Here is a 21,441-nt window from a genome sequence, read left to right on the forward strand (position 1 = left end):
AAATATAGTCTAAGCAGACTGTGCCGCAGGAGTCGGAACAATTTGTCATTTTGTGCCTCTTCTTCTGGTACTTTAAACAATGAGACATCATTATTTTCAACACTTGAGACAAATGTGTGGCAGTTAACCTGCTGTTTGTTTGTGTGTGGAGGTTTCACTGACAAGGAGATGAGCAGACCCACACGGAATCTGCACCCATGACAAAATCAGTTTTTCTTCTTTAACCTCACTTTAGTGCTTTTGCAGTCGTCTTCCTGCAGCAGCCGTTTAATGATGTTCATAACTCTAGTGGTGAATACTATCATGTATTTATGTGTCTGTGTGTGTGCAGGCCATGACCAGGAGCTGACCCACTGCTGTACCCACCCCACCCAGCGTCTGGTGGTCACCTCGTCCAGGGACACCACCTTCAGACTGTGGGACTTCAGAGACCCGTCCATCCACTCTGTCAACGTCTTCCAGGGACACACTGAGTCAGTCTCTCTCTCTCTCATACACACACACACACACACACACACACACACACACACAAATTGATACTTGAATGTTCAACAGTTTGACTGATGGCCACATGTCGCAGTCTTAATTTGGCCCACCGGGTGGAGCTGTAGCCTCTCTCTGGTCTGTGAATCCCTCCAGCACTTTCTCCTTTTTTTTTTTTTTTTTTTTCCTTTTTACAGTGCCACATTGATTTGGCTATTGCTCTAAGCCAAATCCTCCACTTGCCTCTCATTTATTACTGAGCACTTCTCCTCACTTAGACGCTTTGCTCCTCTTTCTCTCCTCTCTTTCTCTTTCTACCTCTCTCTCTCTCCTCCCTCGCTCTCCTGTTCATTTATCTGTCCGTTTCTGCGTTAATCCCCCACTCTGTGTAATTTGGCACTCCGCTCGCTGTTAACACTCAATTGCAGCCGCTCATTTCAAAACGATGACTGTCAGGCTTGTCTGTGGCTTTCAATGGCAGCGCTCTTTAACAGGCGGAAGAAGAGTGTGTGCGTGTGTGTGTGTGTTTATGTCTACATGTGTGTACTGGCTGGCTGGTACTCACTGGCAGCATTTAATTGCAAGTGGGGGGATTACGGAGAGCTCATTATGTACGACCCCAACATGTATAATTCCTGCAGAACCTACTGTAATTCTCTCCCATAGACAATTGGTGTAATGAGATTAAGCCTCAGTGTTTCACAGTTAACAACAGCCCTCCTTCTTTCCTTTCCTTCCCTTCATCCTCGTTCCCTTCCCAAACGATCAATAGTCGTTGACTTCCTTCCTCGTACTTCCATGGTGCATCCCGAGCAACAAACTTACACAAACTTTAAGGCAAATGTAATGATTCTCCAAACTTCTGCTATCTAGCCTAAAAACCACTCAGAAAAAACTTGAAGATGTTGTTTACTGTTTAGCTGCAGTACTTTTGAGAAAGAGTCGTACTGCTACTTGACACTTGAAGTTTGAGTGAGGAGAAAACCAAACTTGAATTTGGCTAATTGTTTATTAGTAGCTTAACATTGTCCCGTCTAAAGCTGCAGCTAACGATTATTTTCATTATCGATTTAGCTGCAGATGAATCAGTTTGTCTACAAAACACCATAAAACGATGAGAAATGTCCTTCATTATATACCACAGCCCTAGGAGTCATCTTCATGGTTTAGTTTTGTCCAACCAAGTGTCCAAAACCCAAAGATGTTCCATTTATTTTAATGTAAGACGAGGAAAAAGCATCATTCTCACATATGTGGAAGCATCACATTTGGCATTTTTTGCTTAAAAAAGACTAAATCAATAAATAGTTTCAGATTCATTTCCTGTCAGTCTACTCACTGACTGATTCATTGACTAGTTGTTGCAGCTTTAGTTCAGTCATTTATATCCTGTCTAATATCTTACATCAAAACATCTAATATATTGCTCACTATTAGTTTGCAGTTATGTGGTTTGAATGTGGGGCGTGTATATTGTATGAGTTTGTGGGCATGATGATAAAGGTATGTCTTAAACTTTCTTAAACACTACACTTGAAATGAATATCATACACTTGTAAAGTTAGGGACACTACCTCCATTGATGAATTAATTAATACCTAGTTAATTAATGACTTAGGAGGAAAAATAATTAAATGAAATTAGTCAGTCTTCTGTCTGAAAGTCATGAACTCTGAATATAGTGAGCTCCATCTTCTGATATAAAGGAATATAAATACTGAACTACTGAGGAATAGGGAAGCTCAGGGAAACACTAAACATATGTTCATATATACTATTAAAATGAATGAAGGAATGCATGAATGATTAGGTAAATTAAATTAACAAGTTATGGCCGACAGAATCAATGAATTCATGTATGAATGTTATCAAAAATGAGTCAAAAATGCAACGAGGGGCTAAGACTCTAACTCTAGTCAATGAAAATGTCATTTTTGAGCAACTCTTGCTCATAATGTTCTTGGAAGAATCAAACTTTTCTTCTGTTCCTGGATTCGTTATCCTACACTTGTGAGCATGTTTTTGTTTTGCTTCAACAATATCAAGTTGCCGTCTCTCTGCCGTTTCTCTCGCTAATTTTCCAGAATTTCCAATATTGCATAATGATGTGGCATAATCTCCCCATCCCTCCTGTGGAAACAGCAGAGGTGAAGAGAGAGTGCGAGCGGTTTAATAGGCAGAAGAGGTTGAGAGCTTGAGGGGAGACAGCCTCTCGTTTCCACCGCGTTCACCGGCAATTACAGCTAACGCTCCCTGACAGCGAACCACAGCAGCTAAAAGTGCAGCGTGCACCGGCTATCCCACCACCCTGTCGTAATTGCGGAGTAATGACGATTGCACGTGAGTTAACAAAACAGCCGAGAGCAAACGAGAACTGACAGCGGACTTGCTCTACAAATGAAATGCCTTGTCACGTTTGTCTCTTCTGACGGCTTTCGGAGACATTAGATTGCTCTTGATAGAAATGCACGTCGATGTCTGGAAGTGTCTGTATGCAGATTTGACGTCCTGTCTCTGGAGGAATACACCTGCACTTACCAAGTTCTCAGTGACTGTCAGCTTTGCAGCAGCACAGCAAAATAATAGAGTGCTTTAAAACCTCTTAGTCGTCTTCACCTGAATTGTTTCATTTACATTTTACCATTTAGGTATCCGGCTTACGCTCTCATCCAGAGTGACTTACAATGAGTGAGATGTTCATAAATTCACACATCCATCATTAGAAGCATCACCAGGAAGGAGGGAACGCATCAGAGCCACGGTGCTAGAACCAATATTTCAGTTTAACTATCAGATTTATCTACAGTATGATAGAAATGTGTTGGTTCATACAGAAATAACAAAACGTAAGGAAATGTGGCATAAAGACATGTCGAATAACTGTCCTACTGTGATGCGTCTTTGCTCACTGCCTGCAAGTGTTTCTTTGAATTTGGATATTTTTCTAAGTCAGTTTTTTTTAAACGTAGGCCTAATTTCTCAAGTGATGAAGCACATTTTCTGAAACTTTTATAATTCTAAGAACACAGCGCAATCAGTTGACACTGTGCAGCACAGAAGTTTATTAGTCTAAACATTGAACTGATGTTAAGATGAATAAATTCACTGAGTTCATCACTGCCACCAAAATGACCCTTTATCAGTACTTAAATCAGGACAGTCAAATGTTTAAGGAATTATGTCAGCGTAACGGTCCACTGACATTATGTATCTGTCATTTATTCTTCATTGAGATGTACAGTAATTCAAACTGTATTTCACAGGTTTTCTCACCATCAGTGTCCAGTATGAGCCCTGTTCTCAGTAACCTGCTAATAGTTTCTTTAATGTACAATCCTAAAAAAGACAGCAGTCATAGCTTGCTGCAGTAAAGACAATACAGATGATTCATTTAATTAGGAACTATTGTATATTTTTCTCTGGTCTGGCTGCAGTTTTTCATTCACCTCACATCTGATATTTGCCCTCACAATACACTTCATTTTTTAACAATTTAAAAAAATCATCAGTGGTTGAACTAAAGTTAATTGTATTGTATTATGTTTGCGTGTTTTGTGAAAAATGTTGATAATGAAGAATGTAAAAATGAAGAAAAAGGTGGCAATTTTAAGCCATATTTGCACAAAAACTAAAAAAAAAAAAGTCTGTTTAATTATAGCTGCTGCTACAGGTGTGACTTGGGTTGTGATGACGTACTGTAACACTTCTACCCTACATATAACCACATATAACGTCAGAGTGTTAGCTGTGAGCCACCTTTATAGGACTAAGATATATCAGGGCTTTATGGTTAGAGATACATTCAGCTCGCCTTAACTTGTCTGACTGCAGAGAGGACCCATGATTCCCTCTGTACGTCCGTCTTCCTCACTCTTACTTCCTTCTCCACTCCCTACTCTCCTATCTCCAAGAGTCTCGACCTTGGCTGTCAGAGACACTGCAGTGATGCCATTAAGTAACATTGAATACTCCCCTCCCTCCTCACACCCATTCTGAAAACCCTTTAACCTTAATCAACCTTTTAATCAATTACCTTGTCTGATTACGCCCCACACACACCTCCCACTTAACACACCTCCTACCTTTCTTCCTCTCCGTCTCCGTCTGCACCTCGTGTATTCCCAGGTGGGCTGTACCCTGCAATGTCAGAAGGTGCCTGTTACGATACAGCAGTCTGCACGAGCCTCGGCCTCTCTAATAGGACAAAGTTTAGTCCCCTAATTAGCCCTTAATGCCATGTCAATTTGCATTAAGGGGGAAGCCAGTTTTAGCGAGGAAAAACTGGAAGTGGAACCCCAGACAATGCTCTGTGTGTGTGTGTGTGTGTGTGTGTGTGAAGGGACTCTACACAACGCTAATTTTAATCAAGAATCTGAAAATTCCCTCCATGAATGAACAGAAGGGGAAAAAAAAGGGAGGGAGGAAGAAAAACCCCTCACAGGAGCGACTGACATACAGTAATAGATTGGAAATATTAAAGGTCTATTAAATGAATGGCTAGGCCTGACCTCAGTGCTATCATGTGGAGCAGTGCATCACGGCTGGCTGGATAAAAGGCGAGGGAGGGGAGGGGATGCTGTATGCATATAAAGAACGTTTCTGCTTCCAATGTAATAGCATGATGTAGCAAAAGATACAGTATATTTGGCAACATTTATCTTTTTATTCTATCGATTGTATCAAAAGTGACACTTCAGCAACCTTACGTGTAAAATACTGCAAGACAGCAATAAGAAAAAAGAAGTTTTGATCACAGCTACCGATAAAGATGGATGTGATGATATGGTGCTCTTTCTGTAACGACACCTGCAGTGATGTCAGAGTGTACTGACCACTGCAAGGGTAAGAACTTGAACTACTGGAGGTCAGCAAAATCAAGATTGGAGCTGTTGCTACTCTTTAAACCTGCAATAACTTGATTTCTTTTTGGTCATGTGGGAGCAGCAAAAACAAGATGTAAATACAACACTTCCAACTTAAAATGTAAAAAGAAATGTCAAACTTGTTAGCAAACTGTTGCCTTTTTACACATCCAGCAGATACAGATCAGCATTGATTGGATGTCATGTTTCTGTCCACTTTCTGAACGTAAATCCAATATTCACTCTCCTTTTAGCTCAGTTTTGGTCTCAACCAAGCCCTGCTAAATGCTAGCAGCTAGTCACCAACTATGTCTGCTGTCTGGTGCTGGGCAGGTAGTGTACAGTGGGCTTTTAGAGCTTTTTTTGCTGAAAACAACTGCCTGATGCCACCTCAAAAGATGCTGAAAGCAGTGAGAGTGAACCAAAACTTCAAGTTGTGGGTCTGAAAACCAAAACAATAGGCTGAAAGACACCATGAAACTCTGTGTTTCACACTATAAGCAACACTTCCACATGACAAGTAGTCATTTAATCCGTTATTATTATAAAAAATATTGATCATATGTTATATATGTCATGGGAAACACACATGTACGTTTTCCCACAATACTATTGAAAGACGTTATCCAGGTTGTTATAAAATGATATTTAGCATTTACTTCCATCAGAAATACAGTATATAGTTCATTATTTTAAATATTAAGATACCCATTCATGGAAGGGGTTCATTTCAGCTTTCAGTGAAATTTCAGCTTTCTGGGAATTTAGGGTTTAGTGGTGTTTACTGTTAGTTCAGACACGGAGTAGTGGATGGTATAGTTAAAGGTATTTAGGTAACTAGATCAATACATATGGTGATGCGGTCAATTTTCTGGGATTTTAATGTAGAATGTGTTTTAGGAATGTTTAGGATAAAACTATCCTTGCAGTTCCTCTAAGCGCATGAGACTTAAATGTAGGCAAAGCAGAAAACGTCTTTCAACATCTCGACAGCTCATAACACGTGATGGTGTGAACATTTTTGAGCTATTATTTAAGCCCTCAAGTCGCTGACAACTACACCCATATGACAGGAACACGGCGCGGGTGTGATGCTACCTCCCTCTCTTCTCTACAGGTTCATAACAAAGTGATACTTTTATTAAAATGGAGAATCACATTTTACATCAGGAACGGCACTGTGTCAACATGCTAATGACATACCTGATGAACTCACATTAAAGTTGTGTCAACACTTGTAACTTATCTCGACATTTCACTGTGACGCGTGTATTGATCTGTTTTATCTTTTAGGTGTATGAGACTGACTGTAAATACATATTTATTCCCAAAACCTTTCACTGAACTGTACAATTAGTACAATATAAATCTCCTTAATTGAATGAATCTCATCTATTTCCAGTTTGAACACAAAAGGGAGAGTATTACATGTTGCTGCTCTCTTTTCATATCCGTGTGTAACATCCGTGTGTCCTTCTGTTGTAGCACGGTGACGTCTGCAGTGTTCACGGTGGGCGACAATGTGGTTTCAGGGAGTGATGATCGCACCGTCAAGGTGTGGGATTTGAAGAACATGAGGTCGCCTATAGCAACCATCCGCACTGACTCAGCTGTGAACAGGTAGGTGAAAGGAGGATGAGCCAGAGCCCACAGCTGTGTACAGGATGATGAGGTCCTTTTGTTATTTAAACTTAAAAAAGTGTAGCGAATGAGTCTGTAGACAGTAAGTTCATTACAGAAAATACACAAACAATAAAGTTGATTGATATTAAGCAAATTATAATAATATAATAATATAAAAAATAATGTGGTTAGTCATATATGTCAGTTGAGAAGCTGGATATCATGTAGTTTGAATAATTGCATGTTTTGCAGAATTTATCAGTACTTAACATGTTTATAATGGTTTTTACTTTTTCTAATAGTAAAGAAAAAAAAATTAGAATTAAAATTTAAAAAATAGAAATGTTCTCTTAGGGTAAATAAGAGTAATGTATTTTATTACTCTTAAATAAATTATATTCATTTTACACATGAATATAAATGAATTTGTGGGTAGTATAGCTGTGTGCCAAGTTGTCTAAATTCTCTTCTAAACTTAAAGGAATAGTTGGGAAATTTCTGCTTTTGCTTTTTCGACTTAAACTCCAGGAAGTGACTGCTCCCACCTACTGTAAGAAACAGTCAGCCACATTAATAAAATGTGTTAATTAAAGAGGTTTGGAGGTGTGGATAGAGCCAGGCTAGCTGTTTCCCCCTGTTTCTAGACTTTATGCTAATCTATCAGTTATCAGCTATCAGTCTTGTTGTTGGCAAGAAAGTGAACAAGTGTATTTCCATAAATGTCAAACTGTTCCTTTAAAATTTTCCCCAGTCTGATAAGAATGGAATTTCTTTGAATACTTGTAATTTTTCCAAATGGTTTTGCTCATGAAAGCAGTCAAAGGTAAAGTTAGCAACTATCAGCACAGATTGATATTATTCCAGCATGTCAACACAACACAGCTCATTAATAAACAGGGAAGGTATTAGGGGTGTTGTGGCCAGTCTGCTCTGCCTGCTGTGTTCATGATCAGCCAGTATCAGCTCTCCTGCCGGGGCTTCTGTGTTGCATTTGTTTGTCTGAAAATAACATGCTTCCAACATATGTAGCCCAAAAGAGGGCAAGGATATGTTTTTCTCGCAATTTGCTGTGATGAAAATGTACAATTACAATCGTCAGCAATTATCCTGAATGCCAGCAGGGAATAGAGATTCTGAGGACAGCTGATGTTTGCGTCGCTAATGTTTATGCATATGGAGCTGTGTGCAAACTAGAAAGCAGAACTTGTGCTTGAATTACACGACATGCTGTAACTGCAAATCAGTCTATAAAAAATTCAAAATTCTTGCAAACTGGATTTGATCTTTCAGGATAAGCGTCTCTGCCAACCAGAGGATCATCGCTCTGCCACACGACAATCGACAAGTGCGACTGTTTGACATGAGCGGAGTGAGGCTGGCCAGACTTCCACGCAGCAACAGAATGGTAAGGAAGGGAGTAGATTGGACAGAAATGTGTGCATCAGTCAATGAACATCATAAAAATTAAAAAAATGTATGTGTGTGTGTATGTTTGCAGGGCCACAGGCGCATGGTGTGTTGCACGGCATGGAACGAAGAGAACCAGTCGTGCAACCTGTTCACCTGCGGCTTCGACCGACAGGCCATCGGCTGGAACATCAACATCCCCGCCCTGCTGCAGGAGAAGTGACGCCACTGACACACGTAAAAACGCAGATAACTCACAATAAAGTAGGAGACTGATCAGAATCCCTCCATGTATATACAGTACGATACACAAAGACACTGTAACCTGCGGCCTCGCACATGCTCGTACGTTTGAAGCGTTCACCCCGGGAAGCGTTTAATCTATTTCACAGCTTTCAAGCAACTGAGCCGAAAGGTGTCAAAAAAAACATTGTTCATATTACCATTAGTGTTGCTTTTGAGAATGCAGCTATTAACACTGATTGATGGTATATTCCCCTAGATTAATTTATTCTACACAACATCCCCCTGATGTTTAGAAACTGACAAAAACTCCAAGTGTGTGCGAGGCCACAGAGCTGATCTTCTGTATTTGAACCTTTCACTTATTTAGCATGGATTGTGAATTGTGACACGACTAGGCTGACCCATTCATTCCTAGCCCTCTATGTTAATATCAAAATATACATATATATATATATATTTGACTCCACAGTCATAGGCTGCTGTTGTTTAGTTACTGCTGAATGGTTGGTCTTGCATGTAGATCAACTCTGTGTGCGAATGTTACTTGTAAAGTTGTGAGAGAACAATTATAAAGGCCAGGAACGTCTGTAGAATATGATAGATGAAGTTGTGTACATATTACATCGTGGCCTGATGATTAAGTGACCTGTGTCGCAGGTCGTTGCTCGTTAACTGACTTCGTGTCTTACGGTTGTCCAGCTTTCGAGGTTGGAGCTCGGTCGGGTGGTTCTGTGAAATGTTTTTATCCTTTTAGTCCAACTTAGAATATTCCTCATCATGGAACAAAACATATCATTTTCAGGCCTGCCAGATCACCCCGCGCAGCACGCAGGCAGCCGGGTTCGTCGTCTCGCAACGACCGTTGAGTTGTCTTAAAATACTTCAAACAGAATATGAGATTTGAGTCTTTGCCTATTACCTTTCGATGCTTTCAACTCACCTCCAGCCTCCATGTTTTGTTGTCAATATTTCAAACTTATGATACTGTAACTCTGCCTTGTTCCATGTTTACAGTAGGTTTCTTTCTTTTTTTTTTTTTTAAGTATTGCTCTATTCTGCCTTTCTGTCAGGATGCAAAGTGTCAAGCGCATAGCAATAACGGGAAAACGACTGCACTTCTGTTGTTCACAAATCCTGTGAATGAGGTCTGTGAATTGGATGTGTTCAACATAATCATGATAATAGTATTCCCTGTCTGTTGCTGGTGTAGGTGTCGCTACTTTTAGCCATAATCTGCCCCCCATGTTTCCTTACTGTCAGTGAACTACACACCCACCCTCCTCCAGCTCGTTGCCAACTCAAAGCCCTGTGTTGCTGTAACGTCGTCATCCTCAAGTGAACTTGTCGGTTACTGGTCATTTCTGTGCTTCGGTAACAGCCTGTCGATATATGAAGTTCTAGTGTTTACACTTTGCTTTCTACCTTTAGCCTCGTACGACCTCTTGCACCTTTTATCCAAATACAGAAGCAATAACATAGCTCCTCCGTGTTTCTGGTGCTCACAGTGAAGCTCATTTCTTTCCTGGTAATCAGTGAATATGACTTGAAGTTTGAGAATGAAAGCTCGTCTAGAACTGGGCTTCACCGAATTCCAAGAAGCATCTTGTTACAGTTGTGCAATATCCCAAACATGAAGTCATGCTGTCGTTTTTTTGGTCCTCAGATGTTAAATGTTTAACTTATTTCAGTGCTGTAAATCCAAAATGATTTTATGTACTCGTGTGACTGGTGTAGATGTAGCTCAGTGTACATAGGTATGCATAACTCACCCGAAAGTTGGCTTCAAACTACACTTTACTGCTGTTTCTAGCAACAATAGAGTCAGGCTGGATTTTGAAGTAGCATGAACCTTAAAATGTAATAAATGTATTGAAATGCCTTACCATTGCATTGAAAAAAAATGGTGCATTAGCCTTATCCATCTGAGCATCAATGCACTATCCCAAATGCTTGTTAAATAACTAATTGTGTTCCCCTGCACAGTGCAGATAGGATTTTTACTCCTGTTTCATTCAGGGAACTCAATCTCACACCTACTGGTATCAATGTCATTTTAATCTGCAGGTAGAAAGGCAAGTCCGATTTGCGCTCCACATATGAATTCTAACTCGGAGGAAATATGATTTTGGATTGATACATTAAATTATTGGGTGCCAGATTGGAGGGCTTAAAAAAAAAAAAAAAAAAAAAAAAAGTGGATAGGCTTCGCTTCATTGTGGCGAATCATATTCACCTCCAACTTCATTATGTGATCTACTTTGCATACTTTATTGTAACGGGTACGTGCTCTCTGACACTTTCCAATAAAACGTGTGATTTCCTTTTTCTGGTCTCTCGTGTCTCTTTTTCATCTTATTTAACACAAACTCCTCATACCGTTTTGTATGTGTGTATTATTTTGAAAATCCCACTTTATTCGTGTGGAGGTAAGTCTGGTTGTTGTGTAGGAGTAATGATGTCTAGTGTTAATGAGTAGCAAACCAAGGTCTGTGAATATTTTCACTGAACAGGAACTTTGTTACTTTACCAACGGCTGTAATGACACTAAATATTTTTAGTCAGTGTGAGGTTTCGTAGCTAAATAGGCCTCTTGGTTAAAGAGGCCATATGGCAGCTACAGTCTTCCTAACATATAGTGGTTGATTAAATAAAGGAAGGTTTTTATCTTCTATTTCAGTTTATATATATAGCGTCTAAACAAATCAGCTTCAGTGCCTTGCTCAAGGGCAGCTCACCTGCAGCAGCCAGCACAGATGTAGTCTTTCCTCCACCCTGCTGTTGGTAGGTTGTAGTTAATCAGTCCTTCCTACTGTACCGCATGTCGTAGAAGTCATTAGTCATAGCAGGAGAAGCGCAGGTGTTACTAATAGCATTAACGATGGCTCTCTTCTATTGGCAGCCCTGAAACTAAACCAGCCCATCCTTCATTTTATTATTCACACCTGTGCTTTTCCCATTGTGTTAAGTTAAAAATGTCTGTGAAAAAGATTTTGAAGTTCATATAAATTGACTTTTTTTTTGTACGTCAGCAAGAGGAGGAATATTTAATTAAAGCCTTGAAGACATGTGCAGAGTAATTTCTAATGTCTGTAAAACTGCCTCTGTATATATGAAGATATTGTAGCTCATGTCTAATTAGCAGCTTAATTACACACACCTGTGCCTGTATACCTGCATAAAATGTAAAAACTACTACTTTAGTAAAAAATAGAAGTATAATCAGCAAAGTGTAAAGTGGTTCTGCAGAAAAGTATATTATTATATATGACATTATTAGATTGCAATATTGATGCATTGATTAGGTAGCTTGTTGCAGCTGGTTGAGGCAAAACTAGTATTAAATAGTTCAGTCCAGTGGTTTCAAACCTGGAGGTTGGGCCCCTACAAAGGGTCACAAGTTGAATCTGTGGGGTCGTGAGATCATTTTAATGAGGTAAGAAACAAGAAAAACTTCTGCTTCATTTATTTTCTCTTTGTGTAATATTGGATAATTTAGGCCTCAAATAGTTATTTAAATAAAAGAAGTTTAGAGGGGAAACGCCTCTTAACTGCTAACAACTCAGACAACAACTCTAATGTGATGAGGGGCCCCAATAAGACACTGCTTTTGTGTAAGGGGCCACGAGCCAAAATAGTAAAGAACACCTGGCTTAATCTTTAACAGTATCATAAAATTATGTTTTTATGTAACCTTTTGATCTAGTAAGTAATTAGTAACTATAAAAAAATATACAATATCTCCCTCTGAACTGTAGTGAAGGAGTACAGAAGATGAAATGGTAATACTAGTAAATCTACTTTGTTACTTTCCACCTCTGCTACAATGTTTGCTGTCATTTGCACCCTCAGATGAACCATTTGGTGCCACAAAAATGTTTATGGGTTTTAATATAATGTCTTATTTATGTGTATTATTTATTATGAATGATGCCCTTCACAGTTAATATGTGAACTAAATTCAATAATATTCATCATATTTGAGATGGACCAAACCAAAAAGCAGAAATGATCCTTATGTAAGTGCAGTAGGTTGGTTTTAACCCTACATGTTGAAATAGTGACATTTTTAGTGTGTTCCGGCTCTGGGGTTTTATTGAGGAGCAGCGTGACACTGGGAGAGATAATATTCTGTGGCGTTTTACCTCTCTGGCCTCGTCCATTAGATTATGGCTGGCTGGCCGTGACCAGCCACTGGAGCAAATTGTCAATTATGATGTTTATTGTAGAGCGCACAGCCGACTCCGTGGCCTTAGGGGGGGAAGGGTGGATGCTGCTGAGGAGGCACACCTTGAACCCACCCCCCTCCCTCCCTCTTCTCTTCTTCCTCGCTTCATTCTTCCTCCAGGCTAATTTTGTGGCTAGTCTGTATGACACCTGCCACCGAGCCTAACAGAGATAACCATTTCCTCACGGATTTCCCCTGGGAGAGACGGGAGAAGGGAGGCCTCTTTAATATTAGTGTGGATGCTCCTGAGGCCCGGCGCTGGCTATAGACAGCTGATCATGAAGCTGACACAGTGGAAATGGTATATTACTTATGAGTCCAGATACAATACTGTGTTATCTATCACTCTGAAATGACATATAAATTGACATTAACATATAATTAATCAAAAAACAATCAAGCCAAGATAAAATTACAAGATTTTGTGGTTTTATTCACATATACAGTACAAACATTCACTTTTTATTTGTTACTGAAGTGCAATTTACAGACCTTAGCAGCAATTATTCATATACTTTAATTTACATCATAATTAGACATTTTAGGATCTCTTTCACATCTTTGTCAACATCTTTTATACAGTTTTTTTTTACATATGTAAACTCATAGATACAATATTGCCATTCAGACATGCCTTATATTTATTATCTCTCAAAATAAATCTGCAAATCTGTTGTCATGGGTGCCGAGGACACAAGGTGTTCTCGTAACCAGGGACGGCTAATACAGCCACTCCCGAGATGTGATGTGAAGCAATGAGAAATGTGTCGATAAACAATGTCAAGTCTGACGTTAGGATGACGCCCAAATGATAAAACTCTGCACCACGTATAGATGAAAGACAAACATACACCCTCTGGTTCTGATACACACACGAGATTTACACAAAATCTGATCTCTGCCACTGTGGGAGAAAAGATTTAGGATTTTCAGGTGTAAACAAACTGATGAGTTCCTAAAAAGTTTCAAGATTTTTTTTTATTAAAGCTGCCACTAGCACACAGAACACTGTGTCAATATCTTTGTATTTTGTCATTTTCATGACATAAAAAGTAAATATCTTGCAGAATTTTGCTCTTATTCTAACAAAAAAGCCTCTGAAATGGCATGTAGGCCATCATGGGACATAAAAACTCAAAGAATGAGGGGGTGGGCCAAAACCTAAAATATTGATACCACCAATACCATCTTTTTTTGAGACTCAATAACAGGATCAATACCAAAAATGAGGAAAAAAAGGATCTGTCTCATGTTAGATCACGTTCTGGGCACATGGACACTCTTTTTAGTTCACTCTCATTATTCTGAGCAAACATTTATTTATAACGTAAATGGTCTTTTGTTCTAACATGCATGTAATTAAGTGATTACCAGAATAGAAAAAAAAAGCCTAATATTTGATACATTTGTACATTAGCCGCTTTTGATAATAAACTGTATCTAGTGCTATTGTTAATGTTAAATCTGGCAGTGGTTTTACTTTGTATCTGATGAATTTTCACTCCTACTCCACTGAAACACAGGATGCTGATATATTTTTAGTGCTGCATCTTTAAAAAGACGGACTCACCCACTCATATCTTTTTAGTGGACGGCAAACTCTGAGACTTTGAGAAACAAAGAACATCTAATATAGCAATACTAACTGGCCGATATCCTTTTGTTTTTGGTCAAGAGACACATGCAGATGCAGGTCACACGTGGGTCAAATGATCAGTTCCTGTGTAAATCTGTCTGTGTGTCACGTCATCTTTTAACTCACACTGATCTTATTCTACAGTTGGGTTGATATTGTATCCTCACTGGTAATGCTGCCAAGAACATAGGGGGGGGGGCTCAGAGGGAGCAGAGGCCACAGAAACAGAAAAACACCACTAGATGTCACTCTCACTACTCAGATTTTACTGCTGACTGAGCCATGCTGGTGGCGGTTTGGTCGCCTCATCTAAATTCCTTAAAGAGAAAGAGAGGGGTGACAGAACAACACGGTCATGATGGTAATGAATATAAACACTGAGCTGAGTAAAAAAAAAAAAAAAAAAAAATACACACACATACACATATATGCAAAGACATAAAAAGTGTGTGAGGTACAAATTTACATGGTACTGATCAGGGATGCTGATTAGTCATCTTTGACTTGTACATGACAGTGTGTGTTTATGTGTGTGTTTCAAAATCAAATCAAACCACAGCTGTGACAGGGGAGGGGGGTGAGGGGTTACAAAACTTTCCGTCACCTTAGCTATTACCTGTTCAGGGTGGTCATGACCACACAGAGAGAGAGAGAGAGAGAGAGAGAGCACAAGTCGATCAGGTCAACAAGTCCTCGCTAATGAGTCACGACCGAAACCTGCTCTTATTGGCGACAATGAGCTTCGATTTAGATATATGGAAACTGGCTGCAAGAGGCAGAAAACTGAGGTCATCCAGGTCAAAAGACAAGAAATAAATCTGGTGTGAAAGAAAAGGAAAAACAGGAAACCACTCCCTTACCTCCATCATCACCTCCACTTGTACTTAGGCAAGCTGTAATGGCTGTGTTTATGTACCTTGCCTTCTCCTTCTCTCTACCCAGTGGGGTGAGGATGGGAGGGAGAGAAAAAAAAAAAAAAGAGGGTGTATTAACCTGTCGCCGTGTCGTGTTAAACTCTGCCGCGCTTGAAAGGCAGACAGGGAGGGGAGAGGAGAGAGTGACAAAAAGGAGGCGAGGGAAATAGGTGGGGGGAAGAAAGGAGAAAAAAAAAAAAAAGCAAGGATGGAGACAAAAGGAGAAGGAAATCAGGAGTCAAAGGGTGAGTCAGAGAAGGAGGACGAAGATAGAAATGAGAGAGGGAAGGTGAGACGGTGGGCCGGTCTGAATCCTGCCTGTCCTTCGCTTTTTCTCACTCACTCTCTCTTCCCATCGCGTCTCCTTCCTCTTCCTCTATCACCCGTCACCATGACAGGGCCGGTAATTGGACGTGGACCTCTCTCTCTCTCTGCCTTTTTTCTCTTTTTCTCTCTCCCCCGTGGCTCTGCTCCTCAGCGGGAGCCTTGGGGCCTGGAAATAGCTGATGACAAGATAGCGGCTGCCTTTCATTCTGCTCAAGGTTACCCCACCTTTTCCTTGACAGCTGAACCACACCTGAGGAGAAAAGGGGGTGGGGGGGTGGGGTGGTGGTGGAGGGGTGTGGGGTGGTGGGGGGGGGGGGGGGGGGGGGGGGGGGGTGTACTCGAGTGTGTGTTTGCGTTTAAAGAAGGGCAAGTCATAGAAAAAGTCCGTCCCTTTTATTTTCCTGTTCCTTTCAGCTCGTCCGGTTGACCTTCCCTCTTGTCGTTTTTGTATGGGGTGGATGGGCGGTGCATCCAGAACAAAACACACACACACGCACACACACACACACACACACACACACACACACACACACACGTGATGGTGACAGCTGTGAGTTTAGAGGTTGCACTGGGAAACTCTCAGGCATGAAGGTGTGTATCAGCGTGAAACAGGGTGTTGGTGAAGAGCATGGAGTCATCTTACCCTAAAAAAATAAAGATTAAACAAACACACACTCTCTCTATCACTCACACACACACACACACACACATACACACACTTCTTCTCAGACCGACAGCAGGAACTGTTCCTGCTCGGGCGGTTTCTTGACCCAAGTGCCGAGGCCCGTTTCCTGCAGAGACCTGAACCACTGCTGCTTCACTGTCTGGTAAGGACGCGCCGCCATCTTGGCCTCGCAGTACATGAGCTGGCGGTCCGCCGAGCCGGACACGTGGATCCCCGACTGAAGAAGAGGGCGAGCGGGCGAAGAGAGAAAGGGGAAAAGACAAACAGAGAAAGTGATTGGGAGTCAGATAAAAGCGTCACAGAGGCAGACATGAAGATAGGGAGGGGAAAACAAAGAGAGGAATAAAACCGGGGCAGAGAGGCTAAAGGTTTTGTGTGCAGGTGGGGGGTGTGGGGAGGGTGGTGGGGGGGGGGGGGGGGGAGAAGAAGAGCGAGCAAAATAAAACGAATGAGCCGGCACAAATGCATTTGGGTGGGGTTGGGAGGTGGCGGGGTGAGGGGGGGGTGAGGGGAGGGGGCTTCAACAGCTGTGTAATCTCCCCATTTAAATTTCACAAGCAATTGAACATTCTCTGTGCTTTTTGTGCATTCCTATTGTCGCGAGGGGAAACAATGAAGATCGGCGGAGAGACAAGTGGAGAGAAAGAGAAAGAGAGAGCAAAAGTTTCTTTTGGAGATTAGTGCGACTGCTCTTGCGTGGCCATTATATACGGCGCGCAGGGAGCACTTAGGGTGGGGGCCTCCTCGAGTACTTCTCCAAATAATTATGGTTTCATAGTCATTATGCTTTAACGGCCGCCATTTGGCGATGCAGGCAGTGTCTGTTACATAAAGTTTCAGGATGGAAATGAAAGTGCAGCGGGTGTGTGTGTGTGTGTGTGTGTGTGCGCTGCTGTTAAAAGATCCGAGCTGCCGGTTTTTGATAAGCCGCATAGACAGCAGATGTTGCGGCGCCGACAAATTTATCTACGGCAGAAAGGAAATTCCACATATCCTCTACAGAGCGTTCACCTGCAGCCAGACCGCTCTGCGACTCTGATTTTTACTACACGTGTTTGTGCTTTTTCACTGAGTGGATGTTGGCATTCATCTCTATAGTTAATGCTTCTGTTTTACTGGGTGTGTGTATTCTTGATGTCATTGGAGCGCATATTGTTTCTGACAATAACTGAGTAATGCTTCTTGCTTTCCAGCAGAGGAACGTTACAAGTAGAGTGAAGTGGCGTAACAGACATTTATTCATTTAAAAATGTTGAGTGCTGTTTAGTTTCATATTAATTAAGTTGTACATCATATTAGCAAACAAAAGATAGTTGAAAGTGAGTTTTTAATTAACATTTAAATTGGTAGGACTTTTTAACAGCAGATATTTTGACATGGCAAACAAGCAAAGTAGGTGTAATTAATAATGTGAACAATAGCCGTACTCCGTAGAGGTGTGCCCTGGTATTATGTGAGCTGGATCACTTGTCTTAAGCTCCTGGGACTCTTAACTGGAACAGAGTTATTATAATGTTATTAGTTGCACCTGCGCTTTCTCTAACAGAAAAAGTTGAAATGTCTGCTATTAGAAAAGCTTGTTTCAATCTGTTTCAATGATCTCAACTCTGTGTCTGATAAATCTCATAAGTTGTGTATGTAGATGGTTCTAAATACTACAATACCCATGAACCTCAGCCACCATTACTATGGAGAAGAAGCCAGTTAGAGGTATAAAGAGCTGTAGCAAAGTCAGAACGCTTTATTGGGAAGAAAACACTCCATAATAGTTGCTGAATTCATCCAAAATTGAATCTGTTTCTATGAAGCATAATCATCAGCTTGGTGTTAGTAGCGCACACGACTGGATGTTTCTTACCGAAATGCTCAGTGTGAGTTGTAGTTGACTTCTCAGGCTTGTACTTTTGAATATTTATCAAAGATCAAGACGTTATGTAATGCAACTGTGCTCATCTTTTGTACTAATAACTCAACTGGAGAGTTTCATCCCCATCAAAGCCTTGGAAGTCATATAACAATCCCCCTGCAGAACATAAACAGGACTTATACTGAATATCCAAAGTAACTCCTCCCAAAATCCCTCCCATAGGGTCTTTCTCATTCCCAGCTGATAAATTGAGCTCGTTCTGCTCCAGCTTTAACTTCCATACAGATGTCTGTCCTCACCTTACGGAAAAGTCTGCTCCAGCGGGTAAACAGGGCGTGCTTGCAGAGACGCGAGGGTGTCCCTGAGTCCCGTCTCCGTCCCGTGGCGGTGTTGACCACCTCCAACTGTGAGTCGCCCAGCGTCCAGTTAACACTCACGCACGAGGCCTTCCCTGACTGCTGATACTCAGCGCAGCTCAACCCTACGGGAAAGACACAACACAGCGGAGAGAATGACGTCAGGTGGGATTAACCTCTGCTACAGTTGAGGTATTCCCCCACAGGGGATGCAAATTGTCTCTGTCGGGGAAAAACAAAACATTTCATACAAGTGATTCAAAATGTAATGCAAGCATGAGTGGAAATTTGCAGCTATGTGTTTTTCCTTTTAAACCTCCACTTTGTTGTTTCGTTTAACCTTCTTTCAACCTTCCCTCACTCTCTCCCTGAGGCTAATGGCAGGCATAAAGTTTTGCAGCGCTGCAAAAAGCCAAGTCAACCTGGGCCTGAAACTGCATGGCTGTTTATGTGAAGCTTTGATATACCCTCAGAGAGAGTGAGGTGAGAATGGGAGGGCTATAGAGTACATTAGCTACCTGTTCTTGCCTTTGTGTGAGTGGGGTGACCCTCTTGTGTTCCTGCAGTTAACATTATTTGAGTGTTGCCAGATATGTATGCAGTAAATGTCATCTCCAGTCACAAAGATGAACCCTCCCCTTCACTGGACTCTGTCTCTCTGTCCCGCCCCTTCTACCTCCCTCTCCGAAATAATTAGCCTCGCTAGCAAAGCCCACAAAGCGATCAGTGGAGGAAAGAGAAAGAGAGACAGAGGTAGAGGGAAAGAAGTGGAGGTGAGTGGCGGTCACACTGGGCTCCATGCAGAGAATTAGTTGTCTGCGTTGAGAACACGGGTGTTGGAAGAGGCGCTGGGCTGGTGGAGGAAACGGAGCTGACAGCAGGGTGAGAAAAGAATGAAAGCTCAGGGCAAAATGTCCTTGAGAGGCTGCCGTAGGTGTTTCATAGGAGCCTGTAACCAGCTTTCTAGTATATTCTAGGTGAGCAAAATGGAGAAGTTTTAATTCAGTGTTTGTGGTTTTGAAAACACCCACCCACACAGCCTAAAGTCCCGATCAGACAGAGCGCGTTTTACAGGTTGCAAAACACGAAGCGTACCGCACCACCTTTTTTGTTAAAGCCTACAATTTTAAAAAATTGTTGCTAGGCAACCTCAGAATCACCTGTCCTTAGCCTAACCGTTATTTTGCTATGAAGTAAACTCACTCCGGGCCTGCTGTTCTCTGTTCAGATCATGGTAACTATGGTTGGTAAAGTCATATACCTCCAGGTATCCAGCAACAGCCACTACTACTTCATCCCAGACTGGTCTGGTTATTCTACTTGTTTTCATGACCACTACAGAAGGCCCGTCTCTCAATCCATCCAAATGGACAATGGAAAAAAAACACAAACAACATCAGGGCGCTCCTGCAAAAACGCAAGGCGCATAGAGCAGAAAAACCCGAGACACTCAGCAACACAAAAACAGGGAGCAAAAAGCGCCACTCTCATTGAAAACAATTACAAAAAGCCGCCCCAGGCTGTTAAAAAGCGCTCTGTCTGATCGGGGCCTGAAGCAGTAAAAAATGTTGAACCACATACTGGTTGGGGAAGGAGTGAGAAAACAGGCCTGCCAGAAGTTTTAAACAGTGGTGAAGGGACACGTAAAATGTTTTTGTGATTAACTGTTAAACATTTTCACTGCTACAAATGAATGGAGTAGTTTGACATTTTGGAAAATATGTTTGTTCGCTTTCTTGCCAGGAGTCTGATGAGAAAATTCATACCATTCTCATAAACGTTGTAAATACACACAGTAAGTATGAAGCTACTGCTGGCAACCAGTTTAGCGTACAGACTAGAAACAGCTTGCCTCAGTCCAAAGGTAACAAAATCCACAAACCAGCACCTTTAAGTCCCCACCCACCACTGCTGTAGCTTCATATTTCATATTGTTAGGAACAGTTAACCCGACAAGACAGGAAATTTCACAAACATTTCCCAAATTGTTAAACTAAAAGTCTTATTCTCATATGCTAATATCATAGTATAACACTAAAATAAGATGATTTGCAGAAAGGAGCAAATTGCTCATCTGTCCAGCTTCCTCTGAATATTAAATAAAACTGTTTACTATTAATTAAAGCACAATATGCTGCATTGTGTTCTGTCACAGATGTCTTTTTTTACTTACTGCTGAAAATACTACAGCTGATGTCAGGTGCAATATGACACTGCCAGAAGTGTACTTTACATGTAGCATCTGGGCTAACAAAATCTGACAGTTAAGTGCTGCTTGAACATTATATCCACTCTGAATCTGTAAAACTGTCTTCAGAAGTGAGTGTCTTGGATGTCATCTTGACTTCCAACCCAGTTATTTATTATATCATGCAATGTTAAAGGTATACCTTCATAGAAAATCACCAGACAGATTCTCTGTGACAGGTGAACAACAGTTGCCTCTGATCTTACCGTCTGACAGACAGCTTGTTATAGTACAATACCTGATGTACAATACCACAATACATGCCTGCAGATCTCCCCCCTTGCCACACTCATTTTCCCGTCTTCACTCTTCCATTCACCAATCTCAGCTCTTCTTTTCTGTAGCTCCTTGGAGGTGGAATGAATTGCCTGCCACAGTAACAATCCTCCTAGTCTCTTATTACCCATCTCTTCTCTCATGTGCAGACGCACCTCTTTGAACAAAAGGCCCTCCTATCCATCCTGCCTTTTTCCTTTCTCTCGCTCCATTCATGGCTCATTTGATCCCCTCAATGGACTTGACTCCTCTGTTTCTGTAATAGCCAATTTGATTTTTTTCCTCA

At 41.2% G+C, this 21,441-nt stretch overlaps 2 protein-coding genes across 15 annotated transcripts in view; one reads left to right on the plus strand and one right to left on the minus strand.

The window, feature by feature from the left end:
* The window catches only part of LOC137173722 (WD repeat-containing protein 37-like), a 25,610-nt gene extending 14,664 nt beyond the window's left edge, over positions 1 to 10,946 (plus strand). For all 4 annotated transcript variants that reach the window (XM_067578730.1, XM_067578729.1, XM_067578731.1 and 1 more), the window contains 4 exons: positions 332 to 473; positions 6,831 to 6,965; positions 8,259 to 8,373; positions 8,467 to 10,946. In XM_067578730.1, coding sequence (XP_067434831.1) covers positions 332 to 473; positions 6,831 to 6,965; positions 8,259 to 8,373; positions 8,467 to 8,598 — 524 coding nt within the window. In that variant the 3' untranslated portion in view covers positions 8,599 to 10,946. The remainder of the gene's footprint in view (positions 1 to 331; positions 474 to 6,830; positions 6,966 to 8,258; positions 8,374 to 8,466) is intronic.
* Positions 10,947 to 13,253: 2,307 nt separating this feature from the next.
* adarb2 (adenosine deaminase RNA specific B2 (inactive)) overlaps positions 13,254 to 21,441 on the minus strand; it is a 376,810-nt gene continuing 368,622 nt past the window's right edge. For 10 of the 11 annotated variants that reach the window (XM_067577592.1, XM_067577591.1, XM_067577590.1 and 7 more), the window contains 2 exons: positions 18,575 to 18,756; positions 13,254 to 16,625 (listed from right to left, as the gene is read on the minus strand). In XM_067577592.1, coding sequence (XP_067433693.1) covers positions 16,449 to 16,625; positions 18,575 to 18,756 — 359 coding nt within the window. In that variant the 3' untranslated portion in view covers positions 13,254 to 16,448. The remainder of the gene's footprint in view (positions 16,626 to 18,574; positions 18,757 to 21,441) is intronic. The other variant, XM_067577598.1, reaches the window with a different exon arrangement.

This window comes from Thunnus thynnus, chromosome 21 (genome assembly GCF_963924715.1).
Source record: "Thunnus thynnus chromosome 21, fThuThy2.1, whole genome shotgun sequence".
Lineage (NCBI taxonomy): Eukaryota > Metazoa > Chordata > Actinopteri > Scombriformes > Scombridae > Thunnus > Thunnus thynnus.